Source organism: Oncorhynchus mykiss, chromosome 25 (genome assembly GCF_013265735.2).
Source record: "Oncorhynchus mykiss isolate Arlee chromosome 25, USDA_OmykA_1.1, whole genome shotgun sequence".
NCBI classification, from domain to species: Eukaryota; Metazoa; Chordata; class Actinopteri; order Salmoniformes; family Salmonidae; genus Oncorhynchus; species Oncorhynchus mykiss.
This window is the reverse complement of record NC_048589.1, coordinates 44,753,068-44,778,870: the sequence shown is the minus strand read 5'-3', so window position 1 is coordinate 44,778,870 and position 25,803 is coordinate 44,753,068. Positions and strand designations below refer to the sequence as shown.

Sequence of the window (25,803 nt, the reverse complement as noted above, 5' to 3'; positions counted from 1 at the left end):
TGACCATTGGGTTCTTGGTCACCTCTCCTTATCCCCTTCTCCCCTGATTGCACAGTTTGGCTGGGCGGCCAGCTCTGGGAAGAGTCTTCGTGGTTCCAAACTTCTTCCATTTTAGAATGATGGAGGCCACTGTGTTCTTGGGGACCTTCAATGCTGCAGACATTTTTTGGTACCCTTCCCCAGATCTGTGCCTAGACAAAATCTTGTCTCGGAGCTCTACGGACAATTCCTTCCACCTCATAGCTTGTTTTTTTCGCTGACATGTACTGTCAACTGTAGGACCTTATATAGACAGGTGTGTGCTTTTCCAAATCATGTCCAATCAATATAATTTACTACAAGTGGACTGCAATCAAGAAACTTGTAGAAACTTCTCAAGGATGATCAATGGAAACAGGATGCACCTGAGTTCAATTTAGAGTCTCATAGCAGGTTGTCACGTTCTGACCTTAGTTCTTTTGTTATGTCTTTGTTTTAGTATGGTCAGGGCGTGAGTTGGGAGGGTTATCTATGTTCGTTTTTCTATGTTGTGTTTTGTGGTTGCCCTGGTATGGTTCTCAATCAGAGGCAGGTGTCGTTAGTTGTCTCTGATTGAGAATCATACTTAGGTAGCCTTGTTTGTGTCACCATTCAGGACTGTTTCGGTTTTCCTTTCCATTCACTTTGTTATTTTTTTATTGAGTCTTGTTCAGTTATTATTAAAGTATCATGGACACTTACCACGCTGCATATTGGTCCGATCTTTGCTACTCCTCCTCAGACAAAGAGGAGGAAATCCGTTACAGAATCACCCACGACCAAGCAGCGTGGTATCGGGCAGCAGCAGAAATCTATGGACTCATGGACATGGGAGGAGATTCTGGACGGAGAAGGACCCTGGGCACAGGCTGGGGAATATCGCGAAAGTTGAGCGGCAGTGGTATGAGGAGGCAGCATGGCAGCGCGGCTGGGACGAAAGGCAGCCCCCAAAATTTCTTGGGGGAGGCACACGGGGAGTGTGGCTAAGTCAGGTAGGAGAACTGAGCCAACTCCCCGTGCTTACTGTGGAGAGAGGTGGACCGGTGCGATACTTAGCAGCGCCTCGTATCGGCCGGGCTAGAGTGGGCATCGAGCCAGGTGCCATGAAGCCGGCTCAGCGCATCTGGTCTGGGCCGGGGTACATGGCACCAGCCCTACGCACGGTGTCCCCGGTTCGGCAGCACAGCCCAGTGTGGTCTGTTCCACCTCTCCGCACTGGCCTGGCGACGGGGAGTATCCAGCCAGGTAGGGTTGTGCAGGCTCGGTGCTCGAGACCTACAGTGCGCCTCCACGGTCCGGTCTATTCGGTGCCTCCTCCACGCACCAGGCCTCCGGTGGCAGCCCAACGCACCAGGCTGTCTCTCCGGCTCCTTCCTCCAGGTGCCCCCTCCTGTCCAGCGCTGCCAGAGTCTCCCGTCTGTCCTGAGCTGCCAGAGTCTCCCGTCTGTCCTGAGCTGCCAGAGCCGCCCGTCAGTCAGGAGCTGCCAGAGCCGTCCGTCAGCCAGGAGCTGCCAGAATCGCCCGTCACTCCGACGCTGTCGGAGTCGCCCTTCACATCGGAGCTGCCAGAGTCTCCCGCCGGTCCGGTGCTGCCGGAGTTGCCCGGGGACCCGTTGCTAGGGTCCCCAGTCCGAGGTCGGCGGCGAGGGTCGCCGCTCGAAAGGCGCCACGGAGGCGGGTTAAGAAGCAGGTAAAGACTATAATGGAGTGGGGTCCACGTCCCGTGCCAGAGCCGCCACCGCAGACAGACACCCACCCAGACCCTCCCCTATAGGTATAGCATGGCGGATCTACCCTTACCACATGGGGGCGGCCCGTCAGGAAGTCCAGGATTCAGTTGCAGAAGGAGGTGTTTAGTCCCAGGGTCCTTAGCTTATTGATGAGCTTTGAGGGCACTATGGTATTGAACGCTGAGCTGTAGTCAATGAATAGCATTCTCACATAGCTGTTCCTTTTGTCCAGGTGGGAAAGGGCAGTGTGGAGTGCAATAGAGATTACGTCATCTGTGGATCTGTTGGTGCGTTATGCAAATTGGGTGGGTCTAGGGTTTCTGGGATGATGGTGTTGATGTGAGCCATGACCAGCCTTTTGAAGCACTTCATGGCTACCGACATGAGTGCTACGGGTCGTTTAGGCAGGTTACCTTAGTGTTCTTGAGCACAGGGACTATGCTGGTCTGCTTAAAACATGTTGGGAGAGGTTGAAAATGTCAGTGAAGACACTTACCAGTTGGTCAGCGCATGCTCGCAGTACACGTCATGGTAATCCGTCTGGCCCTGCGGCCTTGTGAATGTTGACCTGTTTAAAGGTCTTACTCACATCGGCTGCGGAGAGCGTGATCACACAGTTGTCCGTAACAGCTGGTGCTCTCATGCATGTTTCAGTGTTATTTGCCTATTTGCCTCGGAGGGTACAGTTGGATTTCTTCTAAGCTTCCGGGTTAAAGTCCCGCTCCTTGAAAGAGGCAGCTCTAGCCTTTAGCTTAGTACGGATGTTGCCTGTAATCCATGGCTTCTGGTTGTGGTATGTATGTACGGTCACTGTGGGGACAACATCCTCGATGCACTTATTGATAAAGCCAGTGACTGATGTGTTGTACTCCTCAATGCCATCGGAGGAATCCCGGAACATATTCCAGTCTGTAATAGCAAAACAGTCCTGTAGCTTTACATCTGCTTCATCTGATCACTTTCTTATTGATCAAGTCACTGGTGCTTCCTGCTTAAAATTTTGCTTGTAAGCAGGAATCAGGAGGATAGAATTGTGGTCAGATTTCCAAATGGAGGGCAAGGGAGAGCTTTGTACACGTCTCTGTGTGTGGAGTAAAGGTGGTCTAGAGTTTTTTTCCCTCTGGTTGCACATTTAACATGTTGATAGATATTATGTAGAACTGATTTAAGTTTCCCCTGCATTAAAGTCCCCGGCCACAAGCGCGCACCGCCTCTGGGTGAGCGTTTTCTTGTTTGCTTATGGCGGAATACAGCTCATTCAATGCGGTCTTAGTGCCTCTGACTGTGGTGGTAGGTAAAACAGCTACAAAGAATACAGATGAAAACTCTCTCGGTAGGTAGTGTGGTCTACAACTTATCATGAGATGCTCTACCTCAGGTGAACAAAACCCTGAGACTTCTTTAGAAGTGCACCAGCTGTTGTTTACAAATATACATTGTCCGCCTCCCCCTTGTCTAACCAGACGCCGCTGTTCTATCCTGCCGGTACATCGTATAACCAGCCTGCCGTATGTTGATGATGTCGTCGTTCAGCCACGACTCTGTGAAGCATAAGATATTGCAGTTTTGAATGTCCCGTTGGCAGTTTAATCTTCCGCGTAGGTCTTCGATTTTATTTTCCAATTATTTTATGTGAGCTAGTAGAACGGAAGGAAGTGGGCGTTTTTTCGATCGCCTACGAATTCTCCGAAGTCAGCCCGACCCCCCCGTCCTCTCTTCACGCAAATGACCGGGATTTGGGCCTGTTCCCGGGAAAGCAGTATGTCCTTCACGTCGACCTCGTCACACTCGTACATTTTTTTAAATGAAAAGCTTGCGCCAGTTCGTGGTGAGTAATCTCTGTTCTGATGTCCAGAAGTTATTTTGGTGATAGGAGACGGTAGCAGTAACATTATGTACAAAAGAAGTTACAAAAGAGAAGAGAAAAAAAAAGAAGTTACAAACAACGTGAAAAAACGAAGAAAAAACAACCGCGCTTGGTTAGGAGCACGTAAAACGTCAGCCATCTTCTCCGGCGACGTGATACACACTAAGTCTCAGTTGACTCCCTTTTCTGTGTCTCACATGGCACCTTGTTCCCTTTCTAGTGCACTTCTTTCCTATAGGCTCTGGTCAAAAGTAGTGCACTATATACCTCCTGGGCTCTGGTCAAAAGTAGTGCACTATATAGGGAATAGGGTGCCATTTGAGATGCACTCCTGACTAACCCTGTCTGAGTCCCATATTACATCCCAGCTCTGCCCTGACTATAACCCTGTCTGAGTCTCATATTACATCCCAGCTCTGCCCTGACTATAACCCTGTCTGAGTCTCATATTACATCCCAGCTCTGCCCTGACTATAACCCTGTCTAACTGAGTCTCATATTACATCCCAGCTCTGCCCTAACTATAACCCTGTCTGAGTCTCATATTACATCCCAGCTCTGCCCTGACTATAAACCTGTCTGAGTCTCATATTACATCCCAGCTCTGCCCTGACTATAACCCTGTCTGAGTCTCATATTACATCCCAGCTCTGCCCTGACTATAACCCTGTCTAACTGAGTCTCATATTACATCCCAGCTCTGCCCTAACTATAACCCTGTCTGAGTCTCCTATTACATCCCAGCTCTGCCCTGACTATAACCCTGTCTGAGTCTCCTATGACATCCCAGCTCTGCCCTGACTATAACCCTGTCTGAGTCTCCTATTACATCCCAGCTCTGCCCTGACTATAACCCTGTCTAACTGAGTCTCATATTACATCCCAGCTCTGCCCTGACTATAACCCTGTCTGAGTCTCATATTACATCCCAGCTCTGCCCTGACTATAACCCTGTCTGAGTCTCCTATTACATCCCAGCTCTGCCCTGACTATAACCCTGTTTGAGTCTCCTATTACATCCCAGCTCTGCCCTGACTATAACCCTGTTTGAGTCTCCTATTACATCCCAGCTCTGCCCTGACTATAACCCTGTCTGAGTCTCCTATTACATCCCAGCTCTGCCCTGACTAGAACCCTGTTTGAGTCTCCTATTACATCCCAGCTCTGCCCTGACTATAACCCTGTTTGAGTCTCCTATTACATCCCAGCTCTGCCCTGACTATAACCCTGTCTAACTGAGTCAAGTATTATGTAACAGCTCTGCATTATGCTCTGTTCCTTCCTGGTTCACTGATATCCAGCCCAATGCTCTGCACTCCCACTACACTGACTCCCCCATACGAGGAGTGGGGTGTGTATGTGAGGGAGGGAGGGAGGGAGGGAGGGAGGAACGGGTTCTCCTCAACTTCCAGGGAAGTTTTTTTGTCACACACACACACACACACACACACACACACACACACACACTACAAGGGGAAGGGGGCTGTGAGTTCCTGTACACTTCCACAGAACTGACTAAGAGGAGAATTAGACATATTTCAGATCCTGGGGGGAACGTAAGGCACTCAGGAACTCAACTTCTTCTGCAACTTCACATTTCTACATTATCTCTGACAGCCGGGGGGTTTGTCTCTCAAAACATACATGACTTTCTCTCCTGCTGCCATTGAACATAACTGCCTTCTCCCGAACCCTGCAGACACACCGGGGCAAAGACACACACCGAGGCAAAGACACACACCGAGGCACAGACACACCGAGGCACACACACACACACCGAGGCACAGACACACTGAGGTACAGACACACCGAGGCACACACACACACACACTGAGGCAAAGACACACCGAGGCACAGGCACACCGAGGCACAGACACACCGAGGCACAGACACACCGAGGAACACACACACCGAGGCACAGACACACTGAGACACAGACACACAGAGTCACAGACACACGGAGACACAGACACACCGAGGCACAGGCACACCGAGGCACAGGCACACCGAGGCACACACACACACCGAGGCACAGACACACTGAGGCACAGACACACTGAGGCACAGACACACACCGAGGCACAGGCACACCGAGGCACACACACACCGAGGCACACACACACCGAGGCACAGACACACCGAGACACAGACACACGGCATCACAGACACATGGAGGCACAGACACACCGAGGCACAGACACACTGAGGCACAGACACACCGAAGCACAGGCACACCGAGGCACAGGCACACCGAGGCACACACACACCGAGGCACAGACACACCGAGACACAGACACACGGCATCACAGACACATGGAGGCACAGACACACCGAGGCACAGACACACCGAGGCACAGACACACTGAAGCACAGGCACACCGAGGCACAGGCACACCGAGGCACACACACACCGAGGCACAGACACACCGAGGCACACACATCCTGCTTTGAGATAGTGGGTGCATTCCAGGTATTCTGTGCAGGTCTGTGCAGGTAATAGGATTGTTTGTGGTTCCTGAGATGTTAAACACTTCTCCAGTTAAGATCTGATCATCTACACGGATCAGAGACGTCTGTGTGTCTAGAACACAGCCCTGATCTAGCCTGGTCCCAGATCTAGTTGTGCTATCATTTCAACTCCATGTTTGCGGCAGGGTAGCCTATTGGTTAGAGTGTTGGACCGGTAACCGAACAGTTGCTAGATCGAATCCCCGAGCTGACAAGGTAGAAATCTGTCGTTCTGAACAAGGCAGTTAACCAACTGTTCCTAGGCTGTCATTGTAAATAAGAATTTGTTCTTAACTGAATTACCTAGTTAAATAAAGGTTAAATATATGTTTTTTTTAAAATGCCATACATGACAAGATGTGGCAAGGAGTGGCATGATGGCTATCCCTGATCCACCATGTGTTGTAACCTCTCCAGACTGTCCCCCTGCCAGCACCCCTGCTTCTCCTGGTCCCCCTGCCAGCACCCCTTCTTCTCCTGGTCCCCCTGCCAGCACCCTTTCTTCTCCTGGTCCCCCTGCCAGCACCCCTTCTTCTCAGGTCCCCCTGCCAGCACCCTTTCTTCGCCTTGTCCCCCTGCCAGCACCCCTTCTTCTCCTGGTTGCCCTGCCAGCACCCCTTCTTCTTCTGGTCCCCCTGCCAGCACACCTTCTTCTCTTAGTCCCCCTGCCTGCACCCCTTCTTCTCCTGGTTCCTCTGCCAGCACCCCTTCCACTCCTGGCCCCCCTGCCAGCACCCCTTCCACTCCTGGTCCCCCTGCCAGCATGATGGCTATCCCTGATCCACCATGTGTTGTAACCTCTCCAGACTGTCCCCCTGCCAGCACCCCTTCTACTCCTGGTCCCCCTGCCAGCACCCCTTCTTCTCCTGGTCCCCCTGCCAGCAACCCCTTCTTCTCAGGTCCCCCTGCCAGCACCCCTTTTTCGCCTCGTCCCCCTGCCAGCACCCCTTTTTCTCCTGGTTGCCCTGCCAGCACCCCTTCTTCTTCTGGTCCCCCTGCCAGCACACCTTCTTCTCTTAGTCCCCCTGCCTGCACCCCTTCTTCTCCTGGTCCCCCTGCCAGCACCCCTTCCACTCCTGGTCCCCCTGCCAGCATGATGGCTATCCCTGATCCACCATGTGTTGTAACCTCTCCAGACTGTCCCCCTGCCAGCACCCCTTCTACTCCTGGTCCCCCTGCCAGCACCCCTTCTTCGCCTTGTCCCCCTGCCAGCACCCCTTCTTCTCCTGGTTGCCCTGCCAGCACCCCTTCTTCTTCTGGTCCCCCTGCCAGCACACCTTCTTCTCTTAGTCCCCCTGCCTGCACCCCTTCTTCTCCTGGTCCCCCTGCCAGCACCCCTTCTCTCCTGGTCCCCCTGCCAGCACCCCTTCCACTCCTGGTCCCCCTGCCAGCATGATGGCTATCCCTGATCCACCATGTGTTGTAACCGCTCCAGACTGTCCCCCGCTGGGTCTGAAGTCACTGAGGGTTGATGACAGCCAGTTCCAGGCTTCATCCTACCTGCGGATGGGACTTGGCCCTCACAGGGCAAGACTCAATATACAGGTGGGTCTATAGTCTAGATATTAATATATTATAGCCACCAAGTACTTAGTTGTTATTCTCCTTGTGATCTGCTTCCTAAATACAATGATACGTTTACCGGTAAGTTTATTGCAGAATGCTTCCTGAAAAACACTTTGAGCTATTTTGTGTGTGTGTGTGTGTGAGTCCAGTCAGGTATCGAGGACGGAGACATGTATGATGGCGCGTGGTGTGCTAAGTATGAGGACCAGCACCAGTGGCTGCAGGTGGATGCTCTGCGCCCCACGCTGTTCACAGGAGTCATCCTGCAGGGACGCAACTCCATCTGGAGGTAGGTCAGACAGGCCGGGTGCTGGGAGGGGGACCAGGAGAAGAAGGGGTGCTGGCAGGGGGACCAGGAGAAGAAGGGGTGCTGGCAGGGGGACCAGGAGAGAAGGGGTGCTGGCAGGGGGACCTGAGGAGAAGGGGTGCTGGCAGGGGGACCAGGAGAAGAAGGGGTGCTGGCAGGGGGACCAGGAGAAGAAGGGGTGCTGGCAGGGGGACCAGGAGAAGAAGGGGTGCTGGCAGAGGAACCAGGAGAAGAAGGGGTGCTGGCAGGGGGACCAGGAGAAGAAGGGGTGCTGGCAGAGGAACCAGGAGAAGAAGGGGTGCTGGCAGAGGAACCAGGAGAAGAAGGGGTGCTGGCAGAGGAACCAGGAGAAGAAGGGGTGCAGGCAGGGGGACTAAGAGAAGAAGGGGTGCTGGCAGGGGGACCAGGGGGTGCTGGCAGGGGGACCAGGAGTAGAAGGGGTGCTGGCAGGTGGACCAGGAGAAGAAGGGGTGCTGGCAGGGGGACCAGGAGAAGAAGGGGGCATCACAGGAGTCAACCTGCAGGGACGTAACTCCATCTGGACATAGGTCAGACAGTCCGGGTGCTGGGTGGGGGACCAGGAGTAGAAGGGGGCATAGCCTACACCTAGAGACACATAGTCGTGACTGGGATCTATGAATTTAGAGACGACCTAGTTAAAAAGGTCTGAATATTTATTAGGGTTATCCAGAGATATACTGTATATATATATATATATTACGGTATACTGTATATGTATATGATGGTATTGAAAATCATACCGTGAGTACAGTATGTCTAAATACTCCACTATACAGTATATCTTGTATGTCTATATACTCCACTATACCGTATATCTGGTATGTCTATATACTCCACTATACCGTATATACGGTATGTCTATATACTCCACTATACCGTATATCTGGTATGTCTATATACTCCACTATACCGTATATCTGGTATGTCTATATACTCCACTATACCGTATATCTGGTATGTCTATATACTCCACTATACTGTATATCTGGTATGTCTATATACTCCACTATACCGTATATCTGGTATGTCTATATACTCCACTATACTGTATATCTGGTATGTCTATATACTCCACTATACAGTATATCTGGTATGTCTATATACTCCACTATACCGTATATACGGTATGTCTATATACTCCACTATACAGTACATCTGGTATGTCTATATACTCCACTATACCGTATATCTGGTATGTCTATATACTCCACTATACCGTATATACGGTATGTCTATGTACTCCACTATACCGTATATCTGGTATGTCTATATACTCCACTATACAGTATATCTGGTATGTCTATATACTCCACTATACAGTACATCTGGTATGTCTATATACTCCACTATACAGTACATCTGGTATGTCTATATACTCCACTATACAGTACATCTGGTATGTCTATATACTCCACTATACAGTACATCTGGTATGTCTATATACTCCACTATACAGTACATCTGGTATGTCTATATACTCCACTATACAGTATATCTGGTATGTCTATATACTCCACTATACAGTATATCTGGTATTTATGTATTTTCCCCCATATTCTATTTTATCTAGATTCATAATAATTAAAGTCGGTTAAGTTGTTTTTTGACAATGTGTAAACATTAATAAAACATCAACAGAGCCTTTACAATACATTTACTATACGTTTACTATACCTTTACTATCTGTTTACTATACATTTACTATCTGTTTACAATACGTTTACTATACCTTTACTATACCTTTACTATACTATTACTATATGTTTACTATACCTTTACTATACTATTACTATACGTTTACTATACCTTTACTATCTGTTTACTATACATTTACTATCTGTTTACAATACATTTACTATACATTTACTATACCTTTACTATACTATTACTATATGTTTACTATACCTTTACTATACTATTACTATATGTTTACTATACCTTTACTATACGTATACTATATGTTTACTATACCTTTACTATCTGTTTACTATACATTTACTATCTGTTTACAATACGTTTACTATACCTTCACTATACATTTACTATACATTTACTATACCTTTACTATACTATTACTATATGTTTACTATACCTTTACTATACTATTACTATATGTTTACTATACCTTTACTATACGTATACTATATGTTTACTATACCTTTACTATACTATTACTATATGTTTACTATACCTTTACTATACGTATACTATACATTTACTATACATGTAATATACATTTACTATATGTTTACTATACCTTTACTATACCTTTACTATACTATTACTATATGTTTACTAAACCTTTACTATACCTTTACTATACTATTACTATATGTTTACTATACCTTTACTATACTATTACTATATGTTTACTATACCTTTACTATACGTATACTATATGTTTACTATACCTTTACTATACTATTACTATATGTTTACTATACCTTTACTATACGTATACTATATGTTTACTATACCTTTACTATACTATTACTATATGTTTACTATACCTTTACTATACGTATACTATATGTTTACTATACCTTTACTATACGTATACTATATGTTTACTATACCTTTACTATACGTATACTATATGTTTACTATACCTTTACTATACTATTACTATATGTTTACTATACCTTTACTATACGTATACTATATGTTTACTATACCTTTACTATACTATTACTATATGTTTACTATACCTTTACTATACGTATACTATACATTTACTATACATTTTCTATATGTATACTATACCTTTACTATAGTTTAGTATACCTTTACTGTATGTTTACTTTACATGTATTACATAGTAATAAGATTTTACAAAGCATTAATGTGTTGTGTAATCCTTGTTAATGTCTTTGTAGCTGGGACTGGGTTGAAACCTACAAAGTGCAGCTGAGTAACGACTCCGAGACCTGGAAGACCTGCATGAACGGAACAGAGGAGGCGGTGAGCCGTTCTGAAGGGTTGTGGCGTTTTGACGTTACAGATACTGGAGGGTCAAGGAAGCTGCTTAGTTAGTCCATTTGAGGAATATAAAATGTGTTCACTTTCCAAAAGTGATTGTAGGTTAAAAGAGTGATGAGTGGAATGATATGGATTCTAGCGTGGCGTGTTGGCGTAGATCAGGGGAATTCAAATCCAAGCCTGAAGGGCCAGAATACCACTGGTTTTCTCTCTGTTCGCCCTCATGGTGTCCCAGGTCTAAATCATTCCCTGATTAAAGGGGAAGAATGAAAATCAGACGACGAACTGGTTTAGAGGTCCCGGACTTGATTTGGCGTAGATAAATCAGCATGTGGTCCAGAAGCCCAGTTGATGTCAATCCATTTGAGAAGTAGAACAGGAGTTCATTGACTATTGAAGGGTAGACTGGTAGGAAGTTCAAAGGTGAAGCGTGTGTTGTTTCTGTAGATTAAAGCTGAAACGTGTGTTGTTTCTGTAGATTAAAGCTGAAACGTGTGTTGTTTCTGTAGATTAAAGCTGAAACGTGTGTTGTTTCTGTAGATTAAAGCTGAAACGTGTGTTGTTTCTGTAGATTAAAGCTGAAACGTGTGTTGTTTCTGTAGATTAAAGCTGAAACGTGTGTGTTGTTTCTGTAGATTAAAGCTGAAACATGTGTTGTTTCTGTAGATTAAAGCTGAAACGTGTGTTGTTTCTGTAGATTAAAGCTGAAACGTGTGTTGTTTCTGTAGATTAAAGCTGAAACGTGTGTTGTTTCTGTAGATTAAAGCTGAAACGTGTGTTGTTTCTGTAGATTAAAGCTGAAACGTGTGTGTTGTTTCTGTAGATTAAAGCTGAAACGTGTGTTGTTTCTGTAGATTAAAGCTGAAATGTGTGTTGTTTCTGTAGATTAGCTGAAACATGTGTTGTTTCTGTAGATTAAAGCTGAAACGTGTGTTGTTTCTGTAGATTAAAGCTGAAACGTGTGTTGTTTCTGTAGATTAGCTGAAACATGTGTTGTTTCTGTAGATTAAAGCTGAAACGTGTGTTGTTTCTGTAGATTAAAGCTGAAACGTGGGTTGTTTCTGTAGATTAAAGCTGAAACGTGTGTGTTGTTTCTGTAGATTAAAGCTGAAACGTGTGTTGTTTCTGTAGATTAAAGCTGAAACGTGTGTTGTTTCTGTAGATTAAAGCTGAAACGTGTGTTGTTTCTGTAGGTGTTTGTTGGATCCCGAAATGAACCTGAGACACCCTATCTGGCCCTCTTCCCTCAGCCCGCGGTGGCTCGTTGGATCCGCATCAACCCCCTGACCTGGTACTGGAACGGGACAATCTGTCTCAGAGCAGAGGTACTGGGATGCCCCCTCCCAGGTGTGTTGTAATGGAACGATTGATCTGGCACACTGGCGTATATTTAGTTCGGCCTGACTTCAGTGTCATGTAAATGCGTCAAAATTCAGAAACCTCAATGTTCAGAAACCTCAATGCTATGGGAGCCTGTATATGTTCTGTATATGTTCTGTACGTGTATATGTTCTGTATATGTTCTGTATATGTTCTGTGTATGTTCTATGTTCTGTATATGTTCTGTATATGTATATGTTCTGTATATGTTCTGTACGTGTTCTGTATATGTATATGTTCTGTATATGTTCTGTATATGTTCTGTATATGTTCTGTATATGTTCTGTATATGTTCTGTATATGTTCTGTATATGTTCTGTACGTGTTCTGTATATGTATATGTTCTGTATATGTATATGTTCTGTATATGTATATGTTCTGTATATGTATATGTTCTGTATATGTTCTGTACGTGTTCTGTATATGTATATGTTCTGTATATGTTCTGTGTATGTTCTATGTTCTGTACGTGTTCTGTATATGTTCTGTATATGTATATGTTCTGTATATGTTCTGTATATGTATATGTTCTGTATACAGGTGTATATGTTCTGTATATGTTCTGTGTATGTTCTATGTTCTGTATATGTTCTGTATATGTTCTGTATATGTTCTGTATATGTATATGTTCTATGTTCTGTATATGTTCTGTATATGTTCTGTATATGTTCTGTATATGTTCTATGTTCCGTATATGTTCCGTATATGTTCTGTATATGTATATGTTCTATGTTCTGTATATGTTCTGTATATGTATATGTTCTATGTTCTGTATATGTTCCGTATATGTTCCGTATATGTTCCGTATATGTTCCGTATATGTTCCGTATATGTTCCGTATATGTTCCGTATATGTTCTGTATATGTTCTGTATATGTATATGTTCTATGTTCCGTATATGTTCCGTATATGTTCCGTATATGTTCTGTATATGTTCTGTATATGTAAATGTTCTATGTTCTGTATATGTTCTGTATATGTTCTGTATATGTTCTGTATATGTTCTGTATATGTTCCGTATATGTATATGTTCTATGTTCTGTATATGTTCTGTATATGTTCTGTATATGTTCTGTATATGTTCTATGTTCCGTATATGTTCTGTATATGTTCCGTATATGTTCCGTATATGTTCTGTATATGTTCTATGTTCTGTATATGTTCTGTATATGTTCTGTGTATGTTCTATGTTCCGTATATGTTCCGTATATGTTCTGTATATGTTCTGTATATGTATATGTTCTATGTTCTGTATATGTTCTGTATATGTTCTGTATATGTTCTATGTTCTGTATATGTTCCGTATATGTTCTGTATATGTTCTGTATACAGGTGTATATGTTCTGTATATGTTCTGTGTATGTTCTATGTTCCGTATATGTTCCGTATATGTTCTGTATATGTATATGTTCTATGTTCTGTATATGTTCCGTATATGTTCTGTATATGTTCTGTATACAGGTGTATATGTTCTGTATATGTTCTGTGTATGTTCTATGTTCTGTATATGTTCCGTATATGTTCTGTATATGTTCTGTATACAGGTGTATATGTTCTGTATATGTTCTGTATATGTTCTATGTTCTGTATATGTTCTGTAAATGTTCCGTATATGTTCTGTATATGTATATGTTCTGTATATGTTCTATGCAGTAACGCTAGAGCAACGACACTACACTTGGAAGACGGGTTTACTACAAAGCAGGATCGATGATTTAGCCAGCTAACTTTTATAAACATCCAGAAATAATTATTGATTTTCTGGTTAATAAGAAAGATAAACGCGGATCTGTGTTTTTAGGTCATGCTCGTTGTGTTTTTAGGCCATGCTCATTGTGTTTTTAGGTCATGCTCATTGTGTTTTTAGGCCATGCTCGTTGTGTTTTTAGGTCATGCTCGTTGTGTTTTTAGGCCATGCTCATTGTGTTTTTAGGTCATGCTCGTTGTGTTTTTAGGCCATGCTCATTGTGTTTTTAGGTCATGCTCGTTGTGTTTTTAGGCCATGCTCATTGTGTTTTTAGGTCATGCTCGTTGTGTTTTTAGGCCATGCTCATTGTGTTTTTAGGCCATGCTCATTGTGTTTTTAGGTCATGCTCATTGTGTTTTTAGGCCATGCTCGTTGTGTTTTTAGGCCATGCTCGTTGTGTTTTTAGGCCATGCTCATTGTGTTTTTAGGTCATGCTCGTTGTGTTTTTAGGCCATGCTCATTGTGTTTTTAGGTCATGCTCGTTGTGTTTTTAGGCCATGCTCGTTGTGTTTTTAGGCCATGCTCATTGTGTTTTTAGGTCATGCTCATTGTGTTTTTAGGTCATGCTCATTGTGTTTTTAGGTCATGCTCATTGTGTTTTTAGGCCATGCTCATTGTGTTTTTAGGTCATGCTCATTGTGTTTTTAGGTCATGCTCGTTGTGTTTTTAGGCCATGCTCATTGTGTTTTTAGGTCATGCTCGTTGTGTTTTTAGGCCATGCTCATTGTGTTTTTAGGCCATGCTCGTTGTGTTTTAGGCCATGCTCGTTGTGTTTTTAGGCCATGCTCATTGTGTTTTTAGGCCATGTTCATTGTGTTTTTAGGCCATGCTCATTGTGTTTTTAGGTCATGCTCATTGTGTTTTTAGGTCATGCTCATTGTGTTTTTAGGTCATGCTCATTGTGTTTTTAGGTCATGCTCATTGTGTTTTTAGGCCATGCTCATTGTGTTTTTAGGCCATGCTCATTGTGTTTTTAGGTCATGCTCATTGTGTTTTTAGGTCATGCTCATTGTGTTTTTAGGTCATGCTCATTGTGTTTTTAGGTCATGCTCATTGTGTTTTTAGGCCATGCTCGTTGTGTTTTTAGGTCATGCTCATTGTGTTTTTAGGTCATGCTCATTGTGTTTTTAGGTCATGCTCATTGTGTTTTTAGGTCATGCTCATTGTGTTTTTAGGCCATGCTCATTGTGTTTTTAGGTCATGCTCATTGTGTTTTTAGGTCATGCTCGTTGTGTTTTTAGGCCATGCTCATTGTGTTTTTAGGTCATGCTCGTTGTGTTTTTAGGCCATGCTCATTGTGTTTTTAGGCCATGCTCGTTGTGTTTTAGGCCATGCTCGTTGTGTTTTTAGGCCATGCTCGTTGTGTTTTTAGGCCATGCTCGTTGTGTTTTTAGGCCATGCTCATTGTGTTTTTAGGTCATGCTCATTGTGTTTTTAGGCCATGCTCATTGTGTTTTTAGGTCATGCTCATTGTGTTTTTAGGCCATGCTCATTGTGTTTTTAGGCCGTGCTCGTTGTGTTTTTAGGCCATGCTCGTTGTGTTTTTAGGCCATGCTCATTGTGTTTTTAGGTCATGCTCATTGTGTTTTTAGGTCATGCTCATTGTGTTTTTAGGTCATGCTCATTGTGTTTTTAGGTCATGCTCATTGTGTTTTTAGGCCATGCTCATTGTGTTTTTAGGTCATGCTCATTGTGTTTTTAGGTCATGCTCATTGTGTTTTTAGGTCATGCTCATTATGTTTTTAGGTCATGCTCATTGTGTTTTTAGGCCATGCTCATTGTGTTTTTAGGCCATGCTCATTGTGTTTTTAGGCCATGCTCATTGTGTTTTTAGGCCTTAGGCCATGCTCATTGTGTTTTTAGGCCATGCTCATTGTGTTTTTAGGCCATGCTCATTGTGTTTTTAGGCCATGCTCATTGTGTTTTTAGGCCATGCTCATTGTGTTTTTAGGCCATGCTCATTGTGTTTTTAGTTCATGCTCATTGTGTTTTTAGTTCATGCTCATTGTGTTTTTAGGCCATGCTCGTTGTGTTTTTAGGCCATGCTCATTGTGTTTTTAGGTCATGCTCGTTGTGTTTTTAGGCCATGCTCATTGTGTTTTTAGGTCATGCTCGTTGTGTTTTTAGGCCATGCTCATTGTGTTTTTAGGCCATGCTCATTGTGTTTTTAGGCCATGCTCGTTGTGTTTTTAGGCCATGCTCATTGTGTTTTTAGGCCATGCTCATTGTGTTTTTAGGCCATGCTCATTGTGTTTTTAGGCCATGCTCGTTGTGTTTTTAGGTCATGCTCATTGTGTTTTTAGGCCATGCTCATTGTGTTTTTAGGCCATGCTCATTGTGTTTTTAGGCCATGCTCATTGTGTTTTTAGGTCATGCTCATTGTGTTTTTAGGCCATGCTCATTGTGTTTTTAGGCCATGCTCATTGTGTTTTTAGGCCATGCTCATTGTGTTTTTAGGTCATGCTCATTGTGTTTTTAGGCCATGCTCTATGTGTTTTTAGGCCATGCTCATTGTGTTTTTAGGCCATGCTCATTGTGTTTTTAGGCCATGCTCATTGTGTTTTTAGGCCATGCTCATTGTGTTTTTAGGCCATGCTCGTTGTGTTTTTAGGTCATGCTCATTGTGTTTTTAGGCCATGCTCATTGTGTTTTTAGGCCATGCTCGTTGTGTTTTTAGGCCATGCTCATTGTGTTTTTAGGCCATGCTCATTGTGTTTTTAGGCCATGCTCGTTGTGTTTTTAGGCCATGCTCATTGTGTTTTTAGGCCATGCTCATTGTGTTTTTAGGCCATGCTCATTGTGTTTTTAGGTCATGCTCATTGTGTTTTTAGGCCATGCTCTATGTGTTTTTAGGCCATGCTCATTGTGTTTTTAGGCCATGCTCATTGTGTTTTTAGGCCATGCTCATTGTGTTTTTAGGCCATGCTCATTGTGTTTTTAGGCCATGCTCATTGTGTTTTTAGGCCATGCTCGTTGTGTTTTTAGGTCATGCTCATTGTGTTTTTAGGCCATGCTCATTGTGTTTTTAGGCCATGCTCATTGTGTTTTTAGGCCATGCTCATTGTGTTTTTAGGCCATGCTCATTGTGTTTTTAGTTGTTCGAGTCAATTAGACCATGCCCATTTCAAGATTATCTTTCAAAAAAATATTAAGTTATTTCAGAATATTTAGGCAAGTTAGTTGGCTAACTCATCAAACATGCTTTGTAGTATACCCATCCAGGTAGTGCATTCTGGTAGGATTATCCCCTTGTAAAGCAACTACTGTCATGGTATCAACAGCCTGGTAGGCTTATCCCCTGGTACAACTACTGTCATGGTATCAACAGCCTGGTAGGCTTATCCCCTGGTACAACAACTACTGTCATGGTATCAACAGCCTGGTAGGCTTATCCCCTGGTAAAACAATTACTGTCATGGTATCAACAGCCTGGTAGGATTATCCCCTGGTTAAACAATTACTGTCATGGTATCAACAGCCTGGTAGGCTTATCCCCTGGTACAACAACTACTGTCATGGTATCAACAGCCTATTTACACCAGGTAGTGCATTCTGGCAGGCTTATCCCTTGATAAAACAACTACTGTCATGGTATCAACAGCCTATTTAAACCAGTGTGTTGTCTTTTATCTCTACACACTGGGCTTGTAAAGTAGCATGTTACAGGGTTTGGGTCAATTCCATTTCAAATCCAGTCACTTCAGAATTGTAAACCATTGAAAATAATTGAAGTTGTAAGGTCAGTGTATGTCCTGAATTGACTGGTACCCCACACCCTGGCATGTCATCTTGACCCTGGTCAAGGACACACAGAGATCTTATCAACCCGGCCTTTATTCTCTTAGATCCGGACAACGTTTGGCAACACTTCTCTGAAAAACTGTCTGGCTCTAAAGATAACCTGGACTTCAGACACCACAACTACAAGGAGATGAGGAAGGTGAGATCTCACACACACGCTCTCTCTCTCACTCACTCACTCACACACACACACACACACACACACACACACACAGACACACACACACACACAGCTGTCCTACCTGTAACTGTCCTCTGTATGTGTTAAGTGCTTATCCAATATCTCTTTATTTAAAAACACCTATTTAGTGCTTATCCAATAAAAACACATTGTTTTACTGTCCAATGAGGTCCCACCACTGTTGTGTGTCTGTCTTCTCTGCAGCTGATGAAGGCTGTGAATGAAGAATGCCCTCGTATCACTCGTATCTACACCATTGGAAAGAGCTACACCGGACTGAAGCTGTACGTCATGGAGATCTCTGATAACCCAGGAAAACATGAACTAGGTCAGAAAGATGTCTCCAATGGCACCCTATTCCCTATATAGTGCACTACTTTAGACCAGAGCCCTATGGAACCCTATTCCCTATATAGTGCACTACTTTAGACCAGAGCCCTATGGCACCCTATTCCCTATATAGTGCACTACTTTAGACCAGAGCCCTATGGCACCCTATTCCCTATATAGTGCACTACTTTAGACCAGAGCCCTATGGCACCCTATTCCCTATATAGTGCACTACTTTAGACCAGAGCCCTATGGCACCCTATTCCCTATATAGTGCACTACTTTAGACCAGAGCCCTATGGAACCCTATTCCCTATATAGTGCACTACTTTAGACCAGAGACCTATGGCATCCTATTCCCTATATAGTGCACTACTTTAGACCAGAGCCCTATGGAACCCTATTCCCTATATAGTGCACTACTTTAGACCAGAGACCTATGGCATCCTATTCCCTATATAGTGCACTACTTTAGACCAGAGCCCTATGGCATCCTATTCCCTATATAGTGCACTACTTTAGACCAGAGCCCTATGGCATCCTATTCCCTATATAGTGCACTACTTTAGACCAGAGCCCTATGGCACCCTATTCCCTATATAGTGCACTACTTTAGACCAGAGCCCTATGGCACCCTATTCCCTATATAGTGCACTACTTTAGACCAGAGCCCTATAGCACCATATTCCCTATATAGTGCACTACTTTAGACCAGAGCCCTATGGCACCCTATTCCCTATATAGTGCACTACTTTAGACCAGAGCCCTATGGCACCCTATTCCCTATATAGTGCACTACTTTAGACCAGAGCCCTATAGCACCCTATTCCCTATATAGTGCACTACTTTAGACCAGAGCCCTATGGCACCCTATTCCCTATATAGTGCACTACTTTAGACCAGAGCCCTATGGCACCCTATTCCCTATATAGTGCACTACTTTAGACCAGAGCCCTATGGAACCCTATTCCCTATATAGTGCACTACTTTAGACCAGAGACCTATGGCATCCTATTCCCTATATAGTGCACTACTTTAGACCAGAGCCCTATGGCATCCTATTCCCTATATAGTGCACTACTTTAGACCAGAGCCCTATGGCATCCTATTCCCTATATAGTGCACTACTTTAGACCAGAGCCCTATAGCACCATATTCCCTATATAGTGCACTACTTTAGACCAGAGCCCTATAGCACTATATTCCCTATATAGTGCACTACTTTAGACCAGAGCCCTATGGCACCCTATTCCCTATATAGTGCACTACTTTAGACCAAAGCCCTATGGCACCCTATTCCCTATATAGTGCACTACTTTAGACCAGAGCCCTATGGCACCCTATTCCCTATATAGTGCACTACTTTAGACCAGAGCCCTATGGAACCCTATTCCCTATATAGTGCACTACTTTAGACCAGAGACCTATGGCATCCTATTCCCTATATAGTGCACTACTTTAGACCAGAGCCCTATGGCATCCTATTCCCTATATAGTGCACTACTTTAGACCAGAGCCCTATGGCATCCTATTCCCTATATAGTGCACTACTTTAGACCAGAGCCCTATGGCACCCTATTCCCTATATAGTGCACTACTTTAGACCAGAGCCCTATGGCACCCTATTCCCTATATAGTGCACTACTTTAGACCAGAGCCCTATAGCACCATATTCCCTATATAGTGCACTACTTTAGACCAGAGCCCTATGGCACCCTATTCCCTATATAGTGCACTACTTTAGACCAGAGCCCTATGGCACCCTATTCCCTATATAGTGCACTACTTTAGACCAGAGCCCTATAGCACCCTATTCCCTATATAGTGCACTACTTTAGACCAGAGCCCTATGGCACCCTATTCCCTATATAGTGCACTACTTTAGACCAGAGCCCTATGGCACCCTATTCCCTATATAGTGCACTACTTTAGACCAGAGCCCTATGGAACCCTATTCCCTATATAGTGCACTACTTTAGACCAGAGACCTATGGCATCCTATTCCCTATATAGTGCACTACTTTAGACCAGAGCCCTATGGCATCCTATTCCCTATATAGTGCACTACTTTAGACCAGAGCCCTATGGCATCCTATTCCCTATATAGTGCACTACTTTAGACCAGAGCCCTATAGCACCATATTCCCTATATAGTGCACTACTTTAGACCAGAGCCCTATAGCACTATATTCCCTATATAGTGCACTACTTTAGACCAGAGCCCTATGGCACCCTATTCCCTATATAGTGCACTACTTTAGACCAAAGCCCTATGGCACCCTATTCCCTATATAGTGCACTACTTTAGACCAGAGCCCTATGGCACCCTATTCCCTATATAGTGCACTACTTTAGACCAGAGCCCTATGGAACCCTATTCCCTATATAGTGCACTACTTTAGACCAGAGCCCTATGGAACCCTATTCCCTATATAGTGCACTACTTTAGACCAGAGCCCAATGGCACCCTATTCCCTATATAGTGCACTACTTCTTCTTTTTTGTTCCCAGGGCTCATGGGACCACACTGGGACTAAACAGCTCTGGGGACAGGGCTTCATGAACAGCTCTGGGAACAGGGCTTCATGAACAGCTCTGGGAACAGAGCTTCATGAACAGCTCTGGGAACAGGGCTTCATGAACAACTCTGGGGACAGGGCTTCATGAACAGCTCTGAGAACAGGGCTTCGTGAACAGCTCTGGGAACAGGGCTTCATGAACAGCTCTGGGGACAGGGCTTCATGAACAGCTCTGGGAACAGGGCTTCATGAACAGCTCTGGGAACAGGGCTTCATAAACAGCTCTGGGAACAGGGCTTCATAAACAGCTCTGGGAACAGGGCTTCATGAACAGCTCTGGGTACAGGGCTTCATGAACAGCTCTGGGAACAGGGCTTCATGAGCAGCTCTGGGTACAGGGCTTCATGAACAGCTCTGGGAACAGGGCTTCATGAACAGCTCTGGGAACAGGGCTTCATGAACAGCTCTGGGAACAGGGCTTCATGAACAGCTCTGGGAACAGGGCTTCGTGAACAGCTCTGGGAACAGGGCTTCATGAACAGCTCTGGGAACAGGGCTTCATGAACAGCTCTGGGAACAGGGCTTCATGAACAGCTCTGGGGACAGGGCTTCATGAACAGCTCTGGGGACAGGGCTTCATAAACAGCTCTGGGGGCAGGGCTTCATGAACAGCTCTGGGGACAGGGCTTCATGAACAGCTCTGGGTACAGGGCTTCATAAAGGGTAGAAGTCAACCCCTCTGGCTGTGTGTGTGTGTGTGTGTGTGTGTGTGTGTGTGTGTGTGTGTGTGTGTGTGTGTGTGTGTGTGTTACTCGTGTGTGTGTGTGTGTGTGTGTTACTGTGTGTGTCTGGCATGCCTGACAAAGCTGTTTATCCTCAGACAGTCTGCCAAGTATTTCTGCAGGGTTCTGTGGGTTATTGGAGCCGTTTTCAGAGAGAAAACACACACACACACACACTGCTGTTTTCCAGAGAGAGGAGGCCTCTCTTATATCAACAAATGGATAATGATTTCAAGTGAAGACCAAGCAGCACAAGACAGATTCCTCCATCGTTTGTATTGGTAGAAATGTCCCTCCCTAGTCAGTTCTAGTTGTATTCACAGTCTCTTTTTACTTCTGCAAAAATATACAAGTGAAAAACTACTTTTTAGCTATCCTTGAAAGACGAGTTATATAAACAGATTGTTTTAGAAAAGGAAAAGCTGCTCTCTCTAGTAGCTCCGATGCTTTCGTTTATTCACCAACGTTACAGCAAGCTGTCTTCAACAGGGTTTCACGTCAACAGATTGGGAAATATCTACACTCTTAGATAAGAAAAGGATTCTAGGCAGAAGCATACAGGGTTCTTCAGTTTGTCCCCATAGGGGATCCCTACATGGTGCTGGGTAAAACCCTCTTCCTAGAACCCTCTTCCTAGAACCCTCTTCCTAGAACCCTGTATAAATGGTTTTTACCACGAACCATTTTATCATCTTGAGTTCCACCAGCCTTTTTACCCTTTAAAATGGTAACTCTTTATTTAAAAGAAAGAGAGAAAAAAATACTATAAAATGTTTATTCGGATTCAGAAGAGTTGAGTTACCTTTTCCTAAGAATCATCAAAGAACCATTTCTTTAAAAAACTAAAAAAACAATTCTTACGATAAAAAAGGTTCTAGGTGGAACCCTTTACGCTACAAAGACACCTCATTTTCCAGAAAGGGTTCGTCCAATGAAAAGAGTTATTGGTAGAACCCTATCCATCTGCGAAGAACCATTTTGGAAGAGCTGATATTGTTTTTTGTTTTTTTTCAGTTTGAGTTTCAAGGGCAATTTGATTCTCTATACTGGAGCCTGTTGTTTTGAATCAGGGCAGAGAAGAGAAGAGATCCTCATGTGTTTTTCATTAGAACCAGGAAGGACAGAAAATGACAGGGAGCTTTACCAATAAGTACCTTATGATAGAAGGTAGAATACGAGCGCTGATGATACTTAATAAAGGAGTGTTGATCTAGGATCAAATCACTTCCTGTCAGTGTAATATTAATTCATTGTTCTGAAAGCCTGAACTGATCCTTAAATGGCCTTCCAGTCTGAGACACTTGATACATCCAGCCCCCTTGGTTTCGTTTCTTTAGGTCTCTCTTCTCCCATCTGTACAGGATGTGTGTTGTTCGGGCCACAGTGGTCCATTTTGTACACTTTGGCAGCCATAGCTGTAGCACACTGATCACTAGGAAACACACAGTGATTTCGGGACGTTTGAAAAGATCCCCCAGAACGTCAATATATGCCTTCCTCAGCACGATTAAAACTATTCCGCAGCACTGGGTGCCAACTCGTGATGCTCGCAGGCGGAGAGCGCTGCTCAGACCACCGCGCTAGCCGCAGTTCACAGAATACCTCATGGTATTAGCGTGTCATTTTTTATTATTTTGTTTTAAGCCTACGCCAAGCTCTAATCTTAACCACTCAGAATGAATACCGAAACTTAACCCTTTGAGTTGTTTCTGTTTTAAACCTGTAACCAAGCAGAATTAACCCTGTAACCATGGAGAATTAACCCTGTAACCATGGAGAATTAACCCTGTAACGAAGCAGAATTAACCCTGTAACCAAGCAGAATTAACCCGGTAACCAAGCAGAATTAACCCTGTAACCAAGCAGAATTAACCCGGTAACCAAGCAGAATTAACCCTGTAACCAAGCAGAATTAACCCTGTAACCATGCAGAATTAACCCTGTAACCATGGAGAATTAACCCTGTAACCATGCAGAATTAACCTTGTAACCAAGCAGAATTAACCCTGTAACCATGCAGAATTAACCCGGTAACCAAGCAGAATTAACCCTGTAACCAAGCAGAATTAACCCTGTAACCAAGCAGAATTAACCCTGTAACCAAGCAGAATTAACCCTGTAACCATGCAGAATTAACCCTGTAACCATGGAGAATTAACCCTGTAACCATGCAGAATTAACCCTGTAACCAAGCAGAATTAACCCTGTAACCATGCAGAATTAACCCTGTAACCAAGCAGAATTAACCCTGTAACCATGCAGAATTAACCCTGTAACCATGCAGAATTAACCCTGTAACCATGGAGAATTAACCCTGTAACCATGGAGAATTAACCCTGTAACCATGGAGAATTAACCCTGTAACCATGCAGAATTAACCCTGTAACCAAGCAGAATTAACCCTGTAACCATGCAGAATTAACCCTGTAACCATGGAGAATTAACCCTGTAACCATGCAGAATTAACCCTGTAACCAAGCAGAATTAACCCTGTAACCATGCAGAATTAACCCTGTAACCATGCAGAATTAACCCTGTAACCATGCAGAATTAACCCTGTAACCAAGCAGAATTAACCCGGTAACCAAGCAGAATTAACCCTGTAACCAAGCAGAATTAACCCTGTAACCAAGCAGAATTAACCCTGTAACCAAGCAGAATTAACCTTGTAACCATGCAGAATTAACCCTGTAACCAAGCAGAATTAACCTTGTAACCAAGCAGAATTAACCCTGTAACCAAGCAGAATTAACCTTGTAACCATGCAGAATTAACCCTGTAACCAAGCAGAATTAACCCTGTAACCTTGCAAAATGAATGCGTCAAAAATAGACATTCATCCATAATGAGTTGAATTTTGAAGGGGAAACTATGAGATCTTGTTGAGCTGGAGTCACTGCCCAACACAATAATGAAAGCTTGGAAGCTTTATCAAGTAGAAAGAATGCATTGCTGATGTTGACATCATGACAACAAAACCCTGCCTGGAGCAGAAGGCCAATTTCCGTTGTTCACTGTAACATGGACAATAAAGTTGTATCGTATTCACATTGTAGAAACATCCCCTGTTCCCCTGCAGGTGAGCCAGAGTTCCGCTATGTGGCAGGTATGCATGGCAACGAGGTGGTTGGCAGAGAGCTGGTGCTGAACCTCATGCAGTACATCTGTCGGGAGTTTAGACGAGGCAACCCACGCATCGTCCGTCTGGTGACCACCACACGTATCCACCTACTGCCGTCTATGAACCCTGATGGATATGAAACAGCCTTTGAAAAGGTAGGATGAGGGGTGGAGCAGGGGATAAGGGATGTATTGATTGATTGAATTATTGACTGGTTAATTGACTGGCTGACTGTGTGGTAATGGGAGATGTCGAAAAACTGCATTTCCTCACTGGTTGAAATCTGCCTCAAAGGACCATGGAAAGAGCACCACCTTGTGGTCAGAGAACTCTAGAGAGAGGACTCGGAACCTCCTCGTGATGACTTCATATTAGAACTCTAGAGAGAGGACTCAGAACCTCCTCATGATGACTTCATATTAGAACTCTAGAGAGAGGACTCAGAACCTCCTCATGATGACTTTATATTAGAACTCTAGAGAGAGGACTCAGAACCTCCTCATGATGACTTCATATTAGAACTCTAGAGAGAGGACTCAGAACCTCCTCGTGATGACTTCATATTAGAACTCTAGAGAGAACACTCAGAACCTCCTCGTGATGACTTCATATTATAACTCTAGAGAGAGGACTCAGAACCTCCTCGTGATGACTTCATATTAGAACTCTAGAGAGAGGACTCAGAACCTCCTTGTGATGACTTCATATTATAACTCTAGAGAGAGGACTCAGAACCTCCTCATGATGACTTCATATTAGAACTCTAGAGAGAGGACTCAGAACCTCCTCATGATGACTTCATATTAGAACTCTAGAGAGAGGACTCAGAACCTCCTCATGATGACTTCATATTAGAACTCTAGAGAGAGGACTCAGAACCTCCTCGTGATGACTTCATATTATAACTCTAGAGAGAGGACTCAGAACCTCCTCATGATGACTTCAT

General features: G+C 44.1%; 2 protein-coding genes across 2 annotated transcripts in view; one reads left to right on the top strand and one right to left on the bottom strand.

The window, feature by feature from the left end:
* The window catches only part of LOC110505940 (probable N-acetyltransferase camello), a 669,337-nt gene that overhangs the window by 123,595 nt on the left and 519,939 nt on the right, over window positions 1-25,803 (bottom strand). The window lies entirely within an intron of this gene.
* Window positions 1-25,803, top strand: part of LOC110505936 (probable carboxypeptidase X1) — a 46,928-nt gene that overhangs the window by 2,469 nt on the left and 18,656 nt on the right. The window contains exons 2-8 of the mRNA XM_036963108.1: window positions 7,559-7,668; window positions 7,839-7,978; window positions 10,894-10,978; window positions 12,190-12,343; window positions 17,969-18,063; window positions 18,310-18,433; window positions 24,816-25,012. Of these exons, the coding sequence (XP_036819003.1) occupies window positions 7,559-7,668; window positions 7,839-7,978; window positions 10,894-10,978; window positions 12,190-12,343; window positions 17,969-18,063; window positions 18,310-18,433; window positions 24,816-25,012 (905 nt within the window). The remainder of the gene's footprint in view (window positions 1-7,558; window positions 7,669-7,838; window positions 7,979-10,893; window positions 10,979-12,189; window positions 12,344-17,968; window positions 18,064-18,309; window positions 18,434-24,815; window positions 25,013-25,803) is intronic.